Below are 21,584 nucleotides of genomic sequence, written 5' to 3'. Positions count from 1 at the left end.
GAACGCTGGACCCCGACAAAATAACAACGTTTACGATGGACGCCCGCAACCGTGGCGCACACCGTCCTCGTCATCCTGCGTCATCATCGTCATCGTCCGTCCGCCATCGTCGTGTGTTTATCATCCCGGCGACCTTTCTAACTCTTCCGACACGCCATCCTCTTCGTTTCACCTGATCGCGCCACCGCGACAAACTGATCGCCGTTGCGTCGACAACGACATGGGAACACGCACTGCGACTCGACTAACATTCATGAAACAAATATGAAATGGACAAAACAAAAAAAAAACAACAACAACAACAAAATAAATACGGACGTCGGACGAAACAACAACACAATTTGGTTCGGCGTGAAACCGTGCGGAATTGGTAACGAACCCGGTGGGATCTCTCTCGCGCGGCTCTCTCTCTTCTTCTCTTGCTCGCTCCCACGCTTGGAATCTCGTGGGCCACGAAAATCAAATAACGAATAAAAATAAATTTATATATGTACGTACATACGAATATATGTCTGTGTGCGTATGTATATATACGAATAAATAACGCCAACGACGCTACCAACGTTGGAAACGAATTGGAACACCGGTGGCACGCGCGTTGAAAAATACCATTACATCGAAAACGCCCGCCGCCGGACACGCACGAATCCGCCATATTCTAGAGCTTGTCGTATCAGATCACCACGAACGAGAGCAAGGATAGAGTGGTGCTCGTTTACGGAGACCGTATAGAAGTGCGGAAAAAGGTAAAGAGAACACCAGCGCTGCGCGGAAACCGTTTTCGCCGGTTACGACGATAATATACTTATTTGTACGCTGTACATTATGTTGTGGATCGTTTCGGTGTCTGTTTCGTACGGCCGCGCGGTGGCGCTTCTTGCTGGAAAACCTGGACAACGTTCTATACGATCAACCGCAACCAGGAATTCTAGTTGTCGTTTCAGTAATTATGTTCGGACCGTTCTGCACGTTTTATTTCGGAAAATATCTATTTTGGAACTTTTGTGCGATAGAAAGGAACGTTGCCTTTAGAGATCTTTTTAACCCTTTGCACTCGAAGTTATTTCAACTCCAAAACGGAAGATTTCTTCCCATCTAGAATATTGCCCTTCTATATATTTTCTTTTCATGTTGTACATACGAAAGTTCAGTTCCGAAATGTGCAGTAATTTTTTATATACAAACAAATTGAATAATGTCAAAAATTATTTTCAATAATGATAGAGTAATTTTTAGTGGTGCCTTACAGTCACCATTCGAGTGCTAAGGGTTAATACGTCGACCGCCACAGTCGTCCTCTTCGAAGTCGTTTATAGTCACAGAATTTAGTAAGGTAAGAACAGAGAAGCAAAATTTAATTGGACGTCATTTTCGACGAATAACATTTTTGTTTTCATTTCCGTTTTATTACAGCGTTTGTTTCCATGGCAGGTTTACGTTCATACCGTCGATTTTCATGGTAAAATGTTTTATGTATGGACTAGTTTACCATACGCTTTTCGGTACGCTTCAATTTTCCAGACAATATGGAGTCGCAGTGGCGACAAGCTGTTCTATTAAATTTTGCCCAGGTTTTCGAGAAAATGCACCACCGTGGAGCGGCGCGCGATCCACGCGATTTCCGAGCGATAAACGATCGTGTGCACCAACCGGGCCATTTGTTGACAATTGAAAAAGTATGGCAACAGGAAAATTGAGAGGTTTCCTCTATTATGCGTAGTAGTACGTGGTCACGAAGTATAGTGGATCCTCGATTATCCGAACTGTACAGGGAAAGATGAACGTTTGAATAACACAACAGTTTCTTAGTTACAATGCTAGCTCCAATTTTTATTTACTTGCACAATAGTGTTGCGTATGGATCACCGTAGATTGGGCTATTCACATGTGCAGACATCAGGTATTACAGGTTTGGATAATCAAGGTCCTACGGTATGAGATAGCAATGATAAATAAATTTTACTACGTTGAAAATGGCATTTTACGCCTTCCTGCTACTGTTTAATTCTGAATTAACAAAAATGTATTAGGTGGTTCTATAAGTCTGCAAAGTTTTCATATCTTTGAAAGGTGGAATACAAGAACAAAATGGATCAGAAACAGTAGTCTTTTACACATTGTTCTGTAGACTCGTAGATTACAAAAAATTTGTTGTATTTCTGATTGCGCCTTTTACAAGACAGAACACAACGTGGCACAATAATAAGTGGACCACAAGATCCACAAATAATTGGCAGGGTGCACACGATCGCGCGTTATTGCTGCGTTTACATCAAACGAACGAACAGTCCACGCCTCTGTTCTCCCAAAAATTTTGTACTCGCGAACACAATATTGTTAGAAAGTGGACTTGCTCTTCGCACTATGATCTTCAATTTAGCGTGGCAGAATCCTTCGAGTTACGTTGGAGGATGAGGGGAAAGTTTGGTTGATCTAAACGCGGTATAGTTTCGCGAGACGCGTGGTCGCGCGCGCGTACAAACCTCCACGATGTTTTCTAAGATGTGTATAAGATGTGTGGCCGTTGGGAGGATATGAGGCAGCTTTTCTTGTCCTTCGACGCCAGGATCAGGACGAAGGACACACGAAGGCCTCCCCATGCATCCCCTTGGTGGTCTCTCGAATATATCGTGCCGCGTGGCTGATCCCTGGATTGGCTTCTGGGTGTCTGCTTTCCCCGAAAAACACTTTCTTCCCGAGACCGAGCTTCTTCTTCGGGTCACCTGGCTTTCCATCAGGGCTTCGAACGATCCCCAAACTGTTTCAAACTGTTATACAAACGTTCTAGCCGAAACAGTTGCGAGAAACGCTTATTCCGAACAGCTGTTCTGCCGAATCGAAATGTTCAACTATAACAATTCTGCAGAACCATAATAGTTGGATGCTTCGGTTCTCCATAACAGTTAATCGGAATAAAAGTTCGTCATAGCTGTTTGAAAAGTTCGAATCAAAACTATACCAGTTTAAGCAGCCCTGCTTTCCGCCCTTCGTCCCTCTACTATGATTTTCTTCCGGATTCCTCTTTTTTATTTCTTCTCTTCGAAAGATTTCTTTCTCACGAATCGCTTCCGCTTTTCTTGATCCACGTTTCCTTTTCTTAGAGCTGTTGTGCGAAACCGGAACTCCACGCAGACACGAAGCGGCTACCCCCGCTCCTGGCATGGTGCCCATCCCTTTTCCACCCCTACAACGCGTTGCGGCTGACTTTCTTGATCTGGCTTCTGACGAATGCATTCTCGCGCGAGATAGGCTTCTCTGCCAAGCCCACTGCGTCTGCATCTTGATGCACTGCTGCTGAAAAGTTTGCGAGCATCTTGTTATCGACACGGTTCTACCCTTACGTCGCGAATACAATACGTCCTGACGAGAAAATGGGAAAAATCGAAGTTTTCATTGTAAGGAGGACTTGTAAGGAGGCAAGTCGAGCAATTTTGGCAGAAAATCCGTAGTCTAGTAATAACGTTAATTAAACTCGACGAGCGGAAAACTTTTCGCTAGTTGCCCGCTGCGCGACGATCTGGCTCTGAATAATTCCGCATCAATTACTCCGTCGGATCGAGTGTTTTTCTCCGCGGGCAGCGCGAGCACTCGTCAATGTTTGATCGACGGATCGATAGCTCGCTATTCGATAGGCAACGGCAAACTTTTGAGGGGCAGGGCGGCAACAACCCCATCCCCCAAGCGACTGCGAGTCTGGTTTATTTTATTTTAGCGAGCTTCCCGCCGAGCATTGTTGCGTTTAGGACGGCCGACAATCGAAACACGCCTTGTACACAGAGGGAAAGAGAGATTAGGTTTCCCATTTAGTCGAGTGTTCGGCTTCCGGGGGAAACAAGGACGACGAGAATCGCGAAGCGCCGCGACGAGGAAGCTTCCTCCTTTTGTTCGGGAGCCGGGTAGATTGTCACAATGCTGAAGAAATACCGGGGACAAAGAGCCGCGACATGTTTCTTCCCCTAAAATAGCTGTCAACCGGCCCCTTTGTTCGATTCCGCCGCCGTCTCGGGGAACGATGAGCCTCTGCCACTGTCTTCGCCGATTGTCTCGGCGACTGTTGCTTTAACGAGCGCTTGAACCGAGCGTCCGTCCAATCAGGATTCCGTCGAGTTAACGAACTATAGTTCTCTTTGAACGTTTTCCGAAATAATTGCGTTTCGCGAAGCAAAGCGAAGCGAAGCGGAGGTACACTTTGCGAATTTTTTTGAGAGGAAACTAAACAACACGTATTTACGAAACTTGGCAGGCTTGTTTGCACATACCTTCGTCATGTTTATGAATTTTTATAGATCGCTATCGTGGAAATTGTGGAGGCTATGCATCCAGAAAGCTCACCATCCCAGCATACATGAATACTTTGATGTTAACTGGTCGATAGAGTCTCCTTCGCCGGTGAATAATTACCATAATTTCGGTGACAGCGATCTATAAAAATCCCGAAATGTAGCCGAAATATGTATAAACAACTCGATGAGGTTTCACAACGATGCCCCAAGCGGATCATTAAAAAAATATATTAATTCCTCCATAGTTCCGATAAATTTTTCACTAAGGCTGACTAATGGAACTTGCTCGGCGGATAATTAACGTACAACGTTATACTCTTCGAACATTCTTCGGAGTAATGCTTCCATTGCGTTTCCCGATGGCACCGAACGATTATCGACGAGGAAACAATAACTCGGCTTCCCCGAGCATAAGACAGATTGGCGATCGATCGCTTCTTTGCGTTTGAGCGGCTGGAAGTTCAATTGTTTATTAGCGGAAATCACTTTCCAGTGATTACTCTTCATCGATTTATACGTTTCTGCGCGAGAAACGCTGACCGAGGGTATGCGATTTTCGTTCATTGATACTGTCAGCAGCTCGGAAGTAAATTGTTCTTGCCACCGTTTGCGAACGGGGCGTGATTAGAACATTGAAAATATCGAAAAGCTAGATTTCATTGTAGCTTAAATTACGCGTCACGGTATGTATACTTCAATCTGAAATGCGTTTCTGCACACGAGAGCACCGACACCGCATTCGCTGAAATTCTGCTTGTTCGTTACGTATAAGTAAATCAATTTCTTCTGTGATCTCTTTCAGAAGCATCGTTGTTAATCGCGAAACAAGGAAACGTTTCGACGGGTCCCGGTGCCAGAGCGGGAGAGATAACCGGAGGGAAGCGTTTCGGCAAAACACGGCGAACAACGTTGACTGTTATCGAAAATTTGCTGGCGTCCCGAACGCGTTAATAAGCCAGCAATCTCATCCGCGCGGCGGCAGCCGGTGATTAATGTGCTCCGCCGTGAAAGACGTCGACGGTTCCAACGCGATGCAACGCTATGCAACGCGATGCAACGCGCTCCCTCGCCCCCCCATCCCCCGCCAGTTATCCCGCATCCGCAGCCTCTCCTAATGCGTTTTCCTTGTATTATGTTTAATGCGACGCGAACGTGCCCTGTTCTTCCACTCTCGCTCTCCTTCTCTTATTCCGCCAGCACGCGCGATTTTTCCCAACCCGAAACGCTTTTCTCCGATTTTCTTCACGGAAAATCCGTCTCTCAATCGCGGAAGTGCCCACGGAAAGACACGTACCGTTTTTATTCCCCTGCAACGACGAGACTCCTCCGTGGACGTTGCACCGACCCGGTGCACCTCGGGAAGAATCTTCGACGGCTTTCTCAGTCATCGGAAACCGAAATCGGAAAGTTATCAAGTCAGAAATGTTTTTCTCGCAGCGACTATGATACTCGAGATTTATTTTCAAGATCTGCTGACAGTGTCAAAGTTTCTCGCGTCTTCGAGCAACTTCGGCCCGCCCATTTTAATTTTCCAGAGTCGGTCGAAAGGGTCCATTAGTCGGTCCGGTTGCTTTGACTTCTCGATTGCTTTCATTTACCGTCGGCATCGTGTTAGCAAGTAGCCTGCAGCAAAGGGAAACGCAGTGTTTCATCGGTTCCCCGATCAAAGCGCCGGGGCGTCCCTTTGTTCCGGTGAGATATCCGCGTCGCGACGCTCTGCCATCGCGGAAGTGCGTTCACCAGATCGGTCTCGGGTTCCCGACGCAACGATCAATTGCTGGAGACGCGTCCCGTAACCGAAATAACGACCGAAAGAAAGTAACACGTCCGTCTCGTGCGTCACAGATGAAAAGAAGCAACTGCGACCGCTGGCAGAAGCCTCGTCCGCGCGCGACACCCCGCGATATTTCGCTTCTGCGAGCTCGGGAGCCGGGTTGCTATGTTAAGAAGCGTTACCGAGCTTCCTCGAAGGCGGTTGAAGTCGTTGTACTTTGTCGTGGCGGATGCCGGAAGTGTCGGTGACGAGGCACCGAGTTTCAACTTTGTCTGGCCCGCGCGATGCTGTACTTCGCGAATTTTTTGACGGGAAACCAAATGAGACACATTCGTGAAACTTGGCAGACTTGTTTGCACGCGTTTGGACCACGCTCAGGAATTTTTGTAGATTGCTAGAGTGAACATTGCGGTGGCGGTGCATCGGCGGAGATGACCACCGCAGTCTTCTCCGTCGGTGAATAATTACCACAGTTTTGGTGACAGATAAAAATTTAAAAACGCAGCTGAAATATGTACGAACAATTCTGTAGAGCTTTATAACGATGTGTCGAACGGTCCGCGAAAAAAGTCCTTCAGAATTCTGATAAATTTTTAACAGGCTCACCAATTGAACTTACTCGGTAAATAACTGTGAGAGTTTTGGACCGAGCAGACTACAAAAATTCACGAGCCCAGTTGAAACGTGTATAAACAACGCCGCGAAGTTTGATAACGATGTGTTAAGTAGTTTAGGAAACTAAGAGAACAGAAAAAATGGAGTATCGATGGGTTTCGGTGTGCACGAGGCTTGAAGGGTTGCACCGGCGCAGCAGCGTCGCAGCCCGGTGCATCGCGACGCGACAGGAAGGGCGTCCCGACGGATATCAGCGTCACCGACAGGCCGGTTGAAAGGGATTAACGACGCTTGTCGAACGACGACGTCTTCTCGACGTCGCGACGTCGGCTCGCGCGAAACACACACAGAGAGAGAGAGAGAGAGGGAAGGAGAGAGAGGGCGAGTAAGAGGACTGCATTGCGGTGCAGCGGGATGCAATCGACGGATTTAACGGGGAATCCGTCGGTTTGTGCATGCGAACGCCGGCCCTTCGCGATTCTCGACGTTTCTCTTTCAATTCACAATCGGCTAACCGTTATCAGCTGGCCGAGCTTCTGTTTCAATTATTTATCGACCTGATTGCGGATCCTTGTACAAGCTGGACTTTCCAATAACCGCTCGATGGAAACGAGAAGAGTATCAAATTAAGAATGTTAGTCGTTAGGGAGGATATTAAAGGTTTGGTACGATTTATTAAAATGTTTGTTTCGCTGCACTTGGTTCGACGTTTCTTATAAATGCATGAGGATCTACAATCCGTTAACAACTTCACGAAAGAGTTTAAGGAACTCTTGACGAATGAGGTTCCCAAATTATTTATTTAGCTTGTCGCTGTTGCCGGAAGTCGGCGACGGATCCTGTGGACTCTGGCACAGTTCCTAATTTTCTTCGAAACTTGTTTTAATCGAGCAAGGTTCTTGAAAACATCCACTAATTTTCCTGCATTAGAGACACGGACAATTTTTACTTTGCATAAAAATCCGCAGTCCAGTTATGTGCATCCAATTCCTCAAGTAGTAAAGGACGATTTTAATCAGCCAGGGTCCGCAAGAGGACTCTAACCAAATATCAACGTCCGAATCATCCAGAGCCCAGGAGAGGATCCGTCGCCGATCGAATCGATCGATAAATCTGCATTCTCGCGTACCACTCGAGCGCGTCGGCACACAGAGACACAGACAACCACTGGCAACTAGTGTTAGTCGATCCGTTAGCGCTCGAGACGCTTCAACGAGCGAGCGAGCGAGCTAGGCAGGCTTTCCACGATGAGACATCGTGCTCCCTTCGAAGAACCAGCTCGAACACGCACAATCCTCGCACGCACCTGGGTTGCGTCCATTGTTCGAGATCGGGCGACGGTGTTGCTCGCATCCGGAAAAATTAAAAGACAACGAGAGAAAGACAAGAACCAAAAAAAAAAAAGAACAGAGGGAGAACAACAAGGACGAAACAAAAAAGAACCGATAAAGAGAAAAAGAATACCGAAACGAATCGAACTACGTATATATATATATAGTCACACATATACACGCGCGTACACACGTGAGTAGATCCGTGAATGAACACACGGGAACGCGCGAAACGAAGTTCAGGAGCGGACGAAGAATTCGAATTGAAAAGCGCAAACGAGCCCTGTTTGAACAACGACGCCGGCGAGGATCCGAGACACTCGTCTTGCAATTAATGGCTTGTCGATCACGATCATATGATTATATTGCACCCGGCATGCTTTTTTTTTACTTGGATCGATCGGACCGAACACCTTTTTGCCAACAGCAGCACGGTTGCTCCACCGATGTACCTTTCTGTTTCGACACCAGTTCTTGTTTCAACCTTTTGTTTCGCCGACTGTTATTGCTGTTACGTATCGCTGTCTCGTGTATATATATATACATACATATCTATCCGTCTATCTGTACATCTATCTATCTGTTTACACATCTGTCTATTTATCTATCTATCTGTCTATTTATCTATCTATCTGTCTATTTATCTGTCTATCTGTCTATCTGTCTGTCTGTCTGTTCCTTATTTTCGTAGTCCGCTGTTTGTTACATGCTCGACCGTCTGTCGTATCGAACTTGTCTGTTTAGTAGCAGCACCGTTTTGTCCGCTTTCCTTGATCTCTCACCAGTCGTCGTTTTCACACGTTTTTATCTCTCGCTGTTCTGTATTTTCTTGTTTTTTTTTTTTATTTGTTCTCTCCGCATGATCTATCTATACGTATAGAGAGTATGTGGACAAAACTCTGTCTCTGTTTTCTATATACGAGAACTAACTCGGTCTGCACGTGTCGAGGACCGCGCGCCCTCTTTCATTCTTCCCCCCTCATTCCTCTCGACATCTCTCTTCGCTCGTGGTCTCAGGTGCGCGACGATACTCGGAGACAGGAAGAACCGACCACCCATGGCGGACACGCATCGATCCTGCGGCGCCACGATCCTTCAAATTTATTCTTCAAAATAAAAAAAAAAATCACCTCTTCTAGACCCTTGATTTAAACTTGAGATTTAGACTCCACGTGCAAATTCAGATCTTCGTGGAACTGTTTCTAGAACTGTATTAGACGTTACCGAGCGGGAGTTTGTTCGTTTTTGAAATTATTTTGCTGTACTTGCCTCTGGAAAATAGGGAAGGGTTGATTCGGAAAAATTAGAACTATTTAAAATATGTTTACAACGTCGCGGACTGGTCAAATAGAAACGAAAATATTATACTCCGTTCAGGGTTCTTTAGAATTATTCAATCTTCTTTTATTGGTTTCATATTTTATTTACTTTCGTATCTTTAAATTCTTCCACGAAAATATGAGCTTGCACGAAGTTTCTACCGGTAACTAAAATCGAAGTTCAAGAACAAAACGTCTTTGGACCTATCGTAGGTCGGTTCGTTAACCCTTCAGTTGAAAAATCAAGCGGGTTAGGGTAAAGAGGATCGATCGGTGCCGCCGGAAGTGTGCCGCGCGAGATCGCATCACATCCCATCTCATCCGAAATCGAGCGGCGAGAGTAGCTCTTCTCTCCGTGGCGGGGAATTGCTCGTGGGAGAGAAACGGGATCACGGTTCGGATGTTCGCATGTTCCGTCTTCCGGAATCATGCTCGAGGAGCTCGGAACAGAGACGAGATAAAAGTGCGATACCAAAAAGAAAAAAAAAGAAAGACCGAAAGAGAGAGAGAAAAAAAGAAACGAATCCGAGATGCAGACAGAGAAAGGGAGACGGTAATCGTAGAAACATAAAAACAGAGAGAGTCAGAGAGAGAGAGAGAGAGAGAGAAAGAGAGAGAGAGAAAAGTCCTAATTGCAGTGTGATCACAGAGAGTGTGAGAGACGGAGGGAGAGAGAGAAAGAGAAGGAGAGGGAGGAAGAAGAGGAGAAGGAGAAACGAGACGTAGAGCTTAGAATAATTTTGTCTTACGAATAGCCTTGATATAATATATATTTCTATAGAACTGTAGATACGGAGAGAAAGTGATCGAGAGAAAGATAGAGAGAATAGTCGAATGAGTGGAGAGAATGAACGATAGAGAGAGAGAGAGAGAGAGAGAGAGAGAGAGAGAGAGAGAGAGAGAGAGAGAGAGAGAGAGAGAGAGAGAGAGAGAGAGAGAGAGAGAGAGAGTGAGAGAGGTGTGAAAGAAGATGAAATTTTTGAGAGAAAGGGAAGAGAGAAAGGATACGTATTGGAAAACGCTCGACGAAGAGTCTAAATTGAAACATTTCCGCAATGCGAATTGTTCCAGGACCTAAAGAAGCGCGGTTCCCACACCTGCGACATGCAGGCCCTACAGCCACTTCCGGTCCCAACTACCACCACCACCACCACCAACACCGCGCCTGCCATGACTACTTCCGGTGGGCAGCCACCGCTTCCGGTATCGGAGACCGCTTGAGTCGATCACCGAGACCAATCACGAACACCATATCCGCTATTACGAGAATAAACAAATTGTAAACAATTAATATCACCTCCGACAAAATACCAACCACCGTCCTCCTCTTCTACCCGATGCGAAAAGACGAAAAGCGAACCAATGGCCGACCGGCCGGAAGAACGGTGAGCCTGCATTTTCACGATCTAATTATTCGTCCGATTCTGTGTGTGCGTTTCTCTGTGTTTCTTACGAGGTGCATCGGCCGAGCCCGGAAGTGGCAAAGGGTTTCCTCGAAACAGGATCCGTTTCTTTTCAATTCTACTTTTCCTTTTTTTTTCATTTTATCTACTTCTTCATTTTTCTTTGTCTTGCCGCTGCTGTTCGATCTTTTGCACGCAAATTTTGCTCGAAGGTTTCAAAAGCTGAATCTTCGAGTCCCGGGCCACTGCTACTTCCCTCGGCCCACGCATCCGAGTTTTCATTAAATTTGCATTATTTTCAGCTTCGATCGCCGGACGTAGCACCCCCTTCATTCCGTCGGGAATCAAACGATAACTTGGTATTTTGATATTGGTTTGGCCCGAAAAGTCTGGTTGTATCTTTCAAAAATTACGCTCGATCAAGTTTTATGTCGAACCTATAAATTCTATTTTACAAAAAAAAAAAAACCCGACCGTTTATTTTTATACGTCACGACCGTACCGAAGAGGAAAACGACAGGACTTTGCGGGCCAAGCCAATATATATAAATAACAAAGGGAAATGTACAGCCGTGGAAAGGCGAGGAGCTATTTCCGGTGATTCACGGGCCTCTTCAGGTCCTCTTCAGCGATTGCTCGTCCGTTCGAGGACGGGGAAGGAAGGAGCTAGCGTATGCCGTAGCGTTCGGAGCACGTTTTTAGACGCAACGCTCTATCCCCCCATCCTTGTTTGCATGGCTACAGCGAGAATCGACCACGGTCAGCCCTCGAGGATCGATTTTCCGGTTCGATTCGACGCCGTGGAGATCTGGCCGTTGGGGGGTGGCGAGCTTGGCTACCCTGGTTTCGCCGAGGCGCGTCGGCCCCCCACCCCCCGCCCCCTAAATCCACGCGAAAGTCCTTCGTCGTTGACGTTGATCAAGTTTTATCGCCCCGGCCAAAGAGCTACGGTCTCGCCACGGCCCGAAAGGGCTTACCGTTCGTCCAAGAAGACGCATCGGGCTTTGCTTTTAACGCGACAACGGAGAATCGGGCCGCTTGAACGATCGTTCTTTCCGTCGAGGACACTTAGACCGGCCGAAACGGTCCGGCCGGGACTCTAGAAGCGATTAAGACAATTTAAGAACCCCCGTTTATGGGTTACTTTGTGCTCGGATGCCGGGGGAAACGTGGTGGTTGAGATTGTGGTTGACCAGCTGCCGATTTCTGTGGAGCATTCGATACGAAGAGGAAACCGAAGAGAACAGGCCTCGCGTCACAAGAGAAAGCGCCGAAGAAATGACCGAGTCCAATCGATCAAACGATGACGAAAGCCTTCCAATTTCCTCGGGCCCTCCCACCCACTTCCTCGGCCCCTCCCACAATTTCCTACGACTCCTCCCAGAAATTACCTCGACTCTTCCCGCAAAACTTCTCCGCACGTACACGATACTCGGAACTGGCTCGATGCACGAAAATCCAGGCATTCCGTCGAAAGGGAGTGGAATTCCAGCTGGAGGAACACTGTCGGGAACGAATCGATCCGATGTTGCCGAAAGGGATCGGACAATGTTACGACAGAGGAAGAGGCCTAATGGAAGAACACACTGGCGGTCCACGTTGGTTTTGTACTCGACCGACGGTCAACATTAGCGTTTCGTCAGGGCGTTCCGGGGAAGGTCGCAAAGCTGCTTTGAGAGAGCGGCTCTGCCGGCCGCTGGCGACCACGGCCGTCCATTTCGAAGATGAAACCCCCGACCGCGTTTATTCAGGGATCAAAACAGCGAGTCGAAGGTTGAACCGAACACATCGGCTCCGGGATCCGATCCGCGGTTCTATCCTGTGTGCGCGGGCAAATTAAACGTTCGCACCTGCTTCGCTCGGGAACGCGTTCGCTTTGAGCCCTCCGCCTCGGTTAAATGGCCTGTTAGCTAATGGAACAGCCAAGACGATGCGCTCTGCCGCCGGCCAATCGTTCGTTAGAGGGGATTCTAACTGTGCCAAAGAAAGATTGACCCCACGAAGACAATTGTACTTGACCACCTATTGTGCACACGTTTGATTAAATTCGTAGCAAAAATTCTCGCTAGTTTCAGTTACAGATTTCGTTGCTATAAATTCTTAGGATAAGCCATTGGTCCTTGTACAAGAATCATTGAGGGTATAAGCTCGATTGTCCTGAACTAACAAGGTCATTCCAGATTCTCGGTCTGATCCCGTGGACCTCTAGCTCGGGTCCGGTCATCGGAATTCCCGGCGTGCTCTCGAAATTCACGAGGCGGTTTCCACGGTGGTGGACCAGGAGAGACAGAGAGAGAGAGAGAGGGAGAGAGAGCTTCTCTATCTCTGATCCGTCTATCTCTCGGATATGCATCGTGCAGCCGGCACACGGCCGTGCTCGACTTTTCATTTAATCGCGTTTACAGCGCAATTCGACCGGCCGATAAGCTTAGCCGAGAGCTGTGATTCGACCCCGTTTCGGCTGCGAGCCGGTTGGACCGAGTGGACGAATCGGCCAATCATCGATCGCCTGAGAGAGCCCCGTTCTGCTGAGAGCATCGCGGTACCGGAGAGAATTCGAGCCGGGGATGAAGTGCCGGCCGGAGAAAGGAGCTGATCCCCCGGAAACCGGGTCGGAGGCAAATTTGCACAGGTGAAACGCCGTCCACCCCTGCGCCTCCTTCTTCCAGCCCCCTTCTACCCCTTTTTGTCCCCTTCTTCAATCGGTTAGCAGAGCTGCGGTTAGGCTGATCCACGTGCAAATCGCGATACGTTTGACTCTGTGGCTCGACTCATGGAGTCTCCAGTGCCATCGCGCGATTCGCTCAGCTAAACAAGGTTAATTGCACTTTGTGTTCGGTAGTTTGTGATTCAATTCTCACTCTGCTCCTGTTGGGTTCGTTAAAAATCGTTCTGGAAGCAGCACAGCTCAGACAGATCTTCGAAACGACGTCACAAGGTTTATAGGTTTTCAGTGTGACGTAACGAGATAGCAGAGAAATTGCAGAGTCTGATCTACGGGCGGATAACTCGATTAGTGGTCGCGTTGACTATTACACTCTGATTGAACACTTTCTGTCATGGTTGGCGGAGCCAGTTCAGCAACTTGGAACGACTCGGAACCTCTATCGACCCGGGAAGTTTCGGCCGGTGATAATTTAGCGGTGCTGATGGGGGCTGAAAAGTTTGGATCCCGATGATACGGGAGTTTCATAGGCAAGAATGGTGGCTCATCGTTTATGTAAACGCTGGCCGAGGTAAACATTATCGCCGAGAAGATTTAAATTCCTTGCTGGACAGGATTTTGCTCATTAAAACTATTTCACTGTAAAGATTGATGGACTCCTTGTTACTGGAAAAATAGACAGTCTTCGGATTCACAGCTTTGGGACACCCGTCGATCGCGAGGGTCTTGAATAAATATTATCCAAGGGCTACCGAGATGTCGACTGGACCATATGTATACTAACACGAGGCCGCAGACGTCGCCTTATCGCGCGCCCTCTTATCAAATCTTGACCATCCTTCGCAGACAGCAGGTGTCCCAATACTTTCGCGACCATGTTACTTCTCAGCCCTCGGCAATGCCACTCTCAATTCATCCCCGACAGAGCTCCCAAGTAAACCTCCCCTCTGAAACCGACAAAACACCCCTCTGCCACAAAAGCAACGCTGACACTAATTTTTCGGGCACGAAAAAACTTATTCGACGCGGGGACACTGGTGTGCAATTTATTTTCCAAGCAAAATTCTCGAATAGATTTTCAACATATCATTTATTCCCCACACAACATTTTCGCTGGGAACTACAGATCCGCCGACCAAACACAAACTATCTCGGAAGACTTTCGACTGCAACACTAACTTTCCCAACGAACCACCGATCCTCCCACCTCGCCGGAAGCACATTCGCATCGCAGAAAGCCGCTTCGGCCGCGCGCACACGTGCCGCGAAGCCTTAATACTTACAAGGCTTTCGAGTTCGATTGGGAAAGCACCTTGCCGACTCGCTGCGGATAGATTCGACAACAAACAAACTCGCCCCGATCTTGCAGAATTGCCCGGAGGTTCTACCTATCGCGAGCAGTACTTTTTTCTTCTTCGGCAACGGCAAGTTCCCTCGAAATTCCGTCTCCTCTTCGGCCGGGCTAGGTGGCTGCTCTCGAGGCGACAATCGAGAGTGTCTTCTTTCTTCCGACCCGTGACCGAGTTCCAGAGAGAGGCCTAGTTTCCTCCGTTACCTGTGGTCACTTGTCTGGCTTCGTGGAACGTCGCGATAAGCCGCGAACACTCGGAATTCGGCCGGAGACACGTGCCATATTTCCGGTTGCTGGGTCCATTGTGATAATGAATAGACTGCAGGTTTTATTCCATTCAAGATCAATCTTTTATCGTCACAGAAAATTCGAGGTTCCTTTATTCTTAAAAAGGGTTCGCGTTTCGAAATACCCAAAGGGTTACGGGCGCTCTTATAGAATCTGGTTCAGCCGATGTCCCAACACGTTTCAAAGAGGCCATTTCACGTGCTACAACTTTTGGAAGCAATTTTCGCGAGCTTTAACGTCCTCGCAGTTTTCCCGAGAGGGTTCTTTTTTTTTCCCGCCCTCGTTTCTCGACAGGCTCTGGCTCCTTTGAGAAAGGATTTCCTCCGTTCGTTATCCTGGCCCCTGCTGGAAGGTGTTTAAGTAGGGGAATGATCAGGCCGTGGACTGGAAACGTTCGGCAATCTCCGTGAAAATGGCACTCTTCTCGCGCTCTTTCCACGGGATTATCCCGGCCCGATGTGATCCGTCCGTCTTGTAGAACGGCAAACTGTTTTGTAGGATCTTGCTGGAGGATAAGCCAACCGAGGCACTCGCTGTTCCCGAAGATTTCGGCCATTGTCGTCTCTTGGATTTCTCCGACGTTCGCGAATAAATCCCGTCTCGAATTTCTCGAAACGGTAAAAAGTTGCACGGACCGTCTAATTAACCTGTCCGTCGAGTATACTTAAACATTTATTTCGGAACTGCAGCGAACGATCTCGAGGAGCCTTGGGGATTTTCGAACAATTTTTACAAATGAGAAACAGAACAGTGAAAACTGTTTTGAACATCGTGATTTATCGTGGATCGCGTTGAACGATTTGTTAAACAATTCATCCGCGATCCGCGGAGGAGCCATTAAGCGATTGCCATCGACTAAGCGTCCATGGTAATCGGAAAACTCCTCGGACAATAAAACACGACCGACCACCATGCTCCGGGAGAGCGTAATCGCGAAAATCGAGAACCAGCGAACGAATCGCAAAAACCGCTTTTAGCGTGGTGATTTATCGCCGCGGCTCGATCGGATTCACGGAATAAATCAGGTCCTGGTGGATCGGTTGAATCCTCGCGAATCCAGAAGGAATATCGACAGCTTTCCTTGGGAAAACACTTGCAAATTGATGGAAGCTCGCGCGGCGCGGGAGATCGAAAGTCAACACAGCGAAAGGGAACCGAGGAATTCGTAACTCGGAATTTCAGCCACAATCTCAGCCACCATGTTCCCTCGAAAAGAGAGGAAGAAGGAGGAAAAGAGAAAAAACGCCTAAATCGCGGAAGATGGTCGTTCAAGCGATCTGGATCGAAGATCTCAGGTTAAAGGGTACAGGTCTACAGCGAACCGGATCGCGATTTGTAATTTCAGTAACGAAAAGAGAGAAAGAGAGAGACGGGCGCTTTGAATCAGCGTGTGGAGGGCGATCACCGTAGCAGACGATCCTGAAGAGGTTCGAAGAACGTTCGTGGATCCAGAAGTCCATGGATCGACGATCCAAGACGTCCTCGAGGAGGACGGGAGCCGCTCGTCCTCGAATAGCATGGATTCCGGCAGGATCTAGAGGAAGAGGAGCGCGCCCCGGATGATCCTGGAGCCGGAGCTCAACGCGTTTTCGAGGACGATGATTCGTTAATGCACGCACACGAGCCTGCACACCTAGTTCCACCTGTTCCGCTCGCGAACCCGGGGATCCAGGCGATTTTTAAACCGTAGAACGATCCAGCCCCTTCGTCAGAGACGACAGACGATCGAGAAAAGCTTTTCTTCCGCGGGAGCTCGATTCGGTCCATTCGAAATGGAAGCCGGTGAGATATTCGAACAATTTTTTGGGAGTGCTGATCGGGTACCGAGATATTTTTAGCGTGGGTCGATTAGCGTCGGAAACTTCGTAGATGATTCAGAATACGGAGAAATCTTTACTTTTACCATTTCGACCATTTAAAGAGAGAGAAATTAACGGGGCAGTTAAATTCAATGCAAACAAAGGACGAGGAGGATTACACAAAATTTTCAACTTTAACGCGTTAATCGTCTTAGATCAGTGTTCTCCACGTTCGAACCCCGTGAAACGGGATCTATAGCGATCGTACCGGGTTCGCGAGCGTATGTCGGACTCGGTCCCATCCCTTCGGCGCCGATTCGATCTTCTCGGTGCTCCTCGGGGCTCCTCGGAGCTTTTCAGGATTTTTTGAGGTTCCTTCAGGGCTCCTCGGGGTCCTTCAGGGCTCCTCGGAGCCAGCCACGCCACTTGGATCGGTCGGCGCCGTTTCTATGGAGTCTTTTAACTCGCTAGGTTTAACTAAGCAACCGATAATCTTTAAGGACAACCGAGGGGCGGGTGGCGAGGAAAACGTAAGGTAAGGGTTGCGGGATTGGGGTGGGTTTGTAGAAAATTGGCGGGAAGCTTTACGATCGGAGCTCGTAAAACGTAACGCCGACGAGACCCGAGCCACGGTTTCGAATCGTGTGTCCACGTATAATCGATTTTCCTCGGGGTCCCTCGTGGTGGTCGGTGGGTTTTCGGGTTGGGGGGAGGGGGTGGCCGGAGGGGCGCGAGAGCTCGCGAGAGATCGATAGGGGACGTTCCGTCGATTCCAGCGAGAGGAGAACGCGTCCTATAGGGACCCACGTACCTTGGTACTCTGAATAGTCGTAAGATAATGCCCTCGTTCTTTCAACAAAACTCCCTCGACGAGTACTCGTTTATTTCTTTCACTTTCGTTTCCCTAGCCGATAAGTCGTCGATCGCCGCCGATTCGCCAGCTGGATCGATCCTGGATCCTCGATCCTTTCGCAACTGTTTGCCAAGCGGATCGCGAGAACAAAGGATCGTAGACAAATAAACGAATACGTTGAAGCTGCTGCAACCGCCGGGTCGGTGAAATGGTCCGATACATATATACATATTGGGAACGTGAAAAATGGTCTTCTCGCTTTTGTTTTCCGTGTCAGTGTTGTTTCGAGGCGCTCGCGATGAATTATTGCGTATAAATACATAAATACGTTCGAACTAGCAAGTTTGATATAGTGCGTCAGACTACGGTCTTCTTGCTTTCATTTTTTCATTGCGACAGACGTTCCGAGATGTGAATTGCTATAAATAAATCAACACGTTCAATTTAGTAGTTCGCAGAGACGAAGTTTGACATATTTTCTGAAAGAAAAAGTGTACCGTTCTCGCTTTTGTTTTCGGTGCGATCAGTCATAGATAAATGAACAAGTATACCGAAGCTTGGAAAATGTTACTGAAAAGTGAAAGAATGAACAATGGTTTCAATTAGAGGAGGGTTCAGAGGATCGACGGGTCGAAGATCGAGGATCGAGGATCGATGTCCCAGGTTTTCGCGAAAGGATCGGCGCTTTTAATTTTCGATCGGCGTCGCGACGCCGTTCGTCGATAAGCTGTAAATAATCATGGAGCATTTGGGAGTCTCGTGTTATCTGTAATTAACTTTGTAATTAATTGTAAACGATCTAACGTGCGAGGACGAACAAAGATGATAAAGAGAGAGGATATATATATATATTATATTATAATTGCAAATAAAAAAAAGAGAAGAGGGAATATATTATATATAAATATATACATAAAGACACAGATATATTATACAGGTAAAAGGAACGTACATGTACACAGAGACAGGTACGCGATCGAACGTGTGGACGAGCGAATAAGAGAGAATTCCACGCGTACAAGTTCACCGAAAAGAAACTACACACATACACTCACGCAGAAACACATTACATACATAAACACACACGAATACTTGCAGCACCCTCGCGTCGCGCAATAAAATAAAATTCTAAATCAACTTTCAAACTAGAATGCGTGCCTGAGTGCGTGGGAGACGAAAATCCCTTTGAGACACCGAGCTGTTGTCTTCCCGAGCTTTCACTATGATCTCCAGGTGTGAATCACTATCTGGATAGATAGTTCCTCTTACTAGACATCCGTGTAAATAATTATCTCTCGATTTTTACTCGATTCTCTCTGGAAATTAATGTTACGCCAGTGGAAAGCTGAAAATTTCGAAAATCTGGGAGAATTGGTTCCTTTCGGTTAATCTCCCTGTTCAAGTAATAAATAAAATAAATTTCGCCAGGGTTTCAAGACTCCAGGGTTTGAACGTTTTACATTTATCCACAACTATATCAAAAGCTAGTTGTACAGCTGTGCCAAATATCTCTTTGCATAAACATTCGCAGTCCAACAACAACAGAGCTTCTCCTCTCGAACCGACATGATCGATTACAGAACGATGAAGCGGAGCGATCACAGTTAATCGTCCAGCACGATTGAACGAACGATCCGACAATTTCGCAAATCGTTCGAGCGGACTCGCGTATATTGAGACCACGGGGCTTTATTAAATAAAAATAACAGGTAGTCCTGCAGCGCGAGGCAAAGAAAAATCGCGTTCGTAGGAGCGTCGAGGTAGAAAATCGACAGAGTGCTATCGCGCTGGAAAATGCTGACGCAAAAGAGAGAGAGAGAGAGAGAGAGAGAAAAATCGCGGAGAAGACAAGAGCGAGAGAACGACAGAAAGAAGGAAAAACGCAGCTCCGGGTAGACGGTGCTCGGTGGCTCTTGGGCGACGTGGAGAAAAAAAGACGTAATCGCGAATATTAAATAAATAAAAGAGCAAAGAAGATTATTATATTATATGATCGTAGAGATAATCGAGAGTAACGGTGTCGGGTGCTTCGTCGTCCGACGAGCTGCTGCAAGTTCGCATCGGCGCGTTCGAAATGGCAAAGGAAGAAAAAAAAACGAAAGAATAGAAAAATCCGGACGAAAGTTTCCCGACTGTGAGAAAGGTGGAGGAGAGCGATGTTGAAACAGGAGAAAGCAGAGAGAGAGAGTGTAGAGAGCGGCGGCAAACTGGCGGCCGGAGATTCTCGCGAGATTCCGGTTTTAAGTGGAATCGATCGACCGATCGCCATCAATTTCCATTTCTTGTTTCTACCCCCGGTTTTTCCATCGAAACAGCGACGCAAAACGAGCCCTTTCCGCGGCCGTTAACGAAGAGAAATGGGCCGCCATCTTGCCGCCGCAGATTATGCCAGGAACAAATCCGAAAGAAACTGGTGATCGCGAGGGCAGGAAAATCGACGAGACGGATGATAGAGAGCAGCGTGCGTGAGTAACTTCAACGTCTAGTTACCGAAACTAATTAGTCTCTGGTTCTTGGCGAGTAGTCGTCGCGACTTTGCTTCCGGTCCGAAGTCGAACCCGATTCGGATACGCCATTTGTAAAATTCGTCGGCGTGCAGTGGCCATCTCGATCGCTGGACTTCGGTCTTCGTTTTTCCTGGATCCCGGTGATCTTAATTCGACCTTTCCCGAGGAGTTCTCTTTTCCGGAACGTACCGGAAATTGAGAGACAGTGGGGGATCGCTGAGAAGACGATTTTCCGAGGATAATGGCCAGGAGAATGAGTTTTTCTTGCGACACTTGCGGTGCCTCTGCACTGAGAGATTGTACCTCGAACGTTGGGGAAAAAGTGTGTGGAGATGGGACGGGAAGCTGTTGGAATTGAATTCTGATGATCTTCTGGACCCGAATCTGCGAAGTATAGTAAAATGAAACGTCACGAGTGAACGTTCGAACGCCCGCCCAGCGACAGGTCAAATTAGCAGAATTTCACGGCGATGACGAGCAAACTATTCCCAGTTAAGTATCGGGAAAGCAGCCCCGAGACATTGTGCCTCTCGCCAATGGTTTTCGGGACGAGTGTGCGCACGGCTCCCTCTTCCGGTACGGCAAACTAATAATTAGGCTGCGGAACTTGGCGCAAATTTTGCAACTGAAACGCAAAGTAAACGTACGTTCTCTCTGTATCGTAGTTTCTATCCGGCCGAAAACTCTAAACTTTCTATTGTTTTGCAAACAGCTGCGAGTATTTGCGTAGGATTATAATTTCAAAAACGTCGGGACAGAGTTTCCAGCCGCTTGTAGGATCTACAATTCGTTATTTCAGAAATAATTTCTGTTTCTTCGGCAGCTCGTGAAATCTACGACCGATTGTTTTACAAACAGCTACAGGAGAATCTTCCGAGAGCGTCACAAATTTTCCATCAGGCCGACAGTTTCTTAATTTTTACTAAAGGCTGCGTGTCTGTCCAGAATATTTAAAAAATTGTCTCTCAGCGCATCCAAAATCGCGTCGTGTCGCGAGCAGAGATCCGTTCAGAGGATCGATCTCCGGCGATCGAGAGGGAAGCAAAGAACATGATAACGAGTCTTTCAATTCACTAACGTACTGCCAATTTTTCCGAAGCGACGTGTAATAACTTTAATAAGGGTTCAAGGCGGAGCGTGTAGGGGCTGCAGAGGGCGAGGACGAGATCGCTCGGTACCGTTCGCCGCTTTGATGTCCTGTCGAAGGACTCTCTGCGATCTTTTTATCCGCCGGGAAACGGTCTTCTGTTGCTCGTCCTTCGCGGAAAGTTAAAACGTTTTTACTCAACATTGGAATCGATCAAACCAGCACCGAAAATTTCGCAAATTAAACGAATCGACCACGAAAATTCGGAAAAAAATTCTGCGTCGAATACATCTGAAATCGATCAGCAGC

General features: G+C 47.5%; 1 protein-coding gene across 7 annotated transcripts in view; it reads left to right on the top strand.

Annotated features, from left to right (window-relative positions):
• Shal (potassium voltage-gated channel protein Shal) overlaps positions 1 to 21,584 on the top strand; it is a 139,134-nt gene that overhangs the window by 109,126 nt on the left and 8,424 nt on the right. For 2 of the 7 annotated variants that reach the window (XM_076802630.1, XM_076802631.1), the window contains 2 exons: positions 10,394 to 10,707; positions 16,375 to 17,183. The exons of 2 other annotated variants lie outside the window; for them this stretch is intronic. In XM_076802630.1, the coding sequence (XP_076658745.1) occupies positions 10,394 to 10,543 (150 nt within the window). In that variant the 3' untranslated portion in view covers positions 10,544 to 10,707; positions 16,375 to 17,183. Of the gene's footprint in view, positions 1 to 662; positions 747 to 10,393; positions 10,708 to 16,374; positions 17,184 to 21,584 lie in introns of those variants that run through there. 3 more of the 7 variants (XM_076802629.1, XM_076802634.1, XM_076802635.1) reach the window with 3 other exon arrangements.

Source organism: Halictus rubicundus, chromosome 17, assembly GCF_050948215.1.
Source record: "Halictus rubicundus isolate RS-2024b chromosome 17, iyHalRubi1_principal, whole genome shotgun sequence".
Taxonomy (NCBI): Eukaryota; Metazoa; Arthropoda; class Insecta; order Hymenoptera; family Halictidae; genus Halictus; species Halictus rubicundus.
Note: the sequence above shows the minus strand (reverse complement) of the source record. Positions and strands in the feature narration are given on the sequence as shown.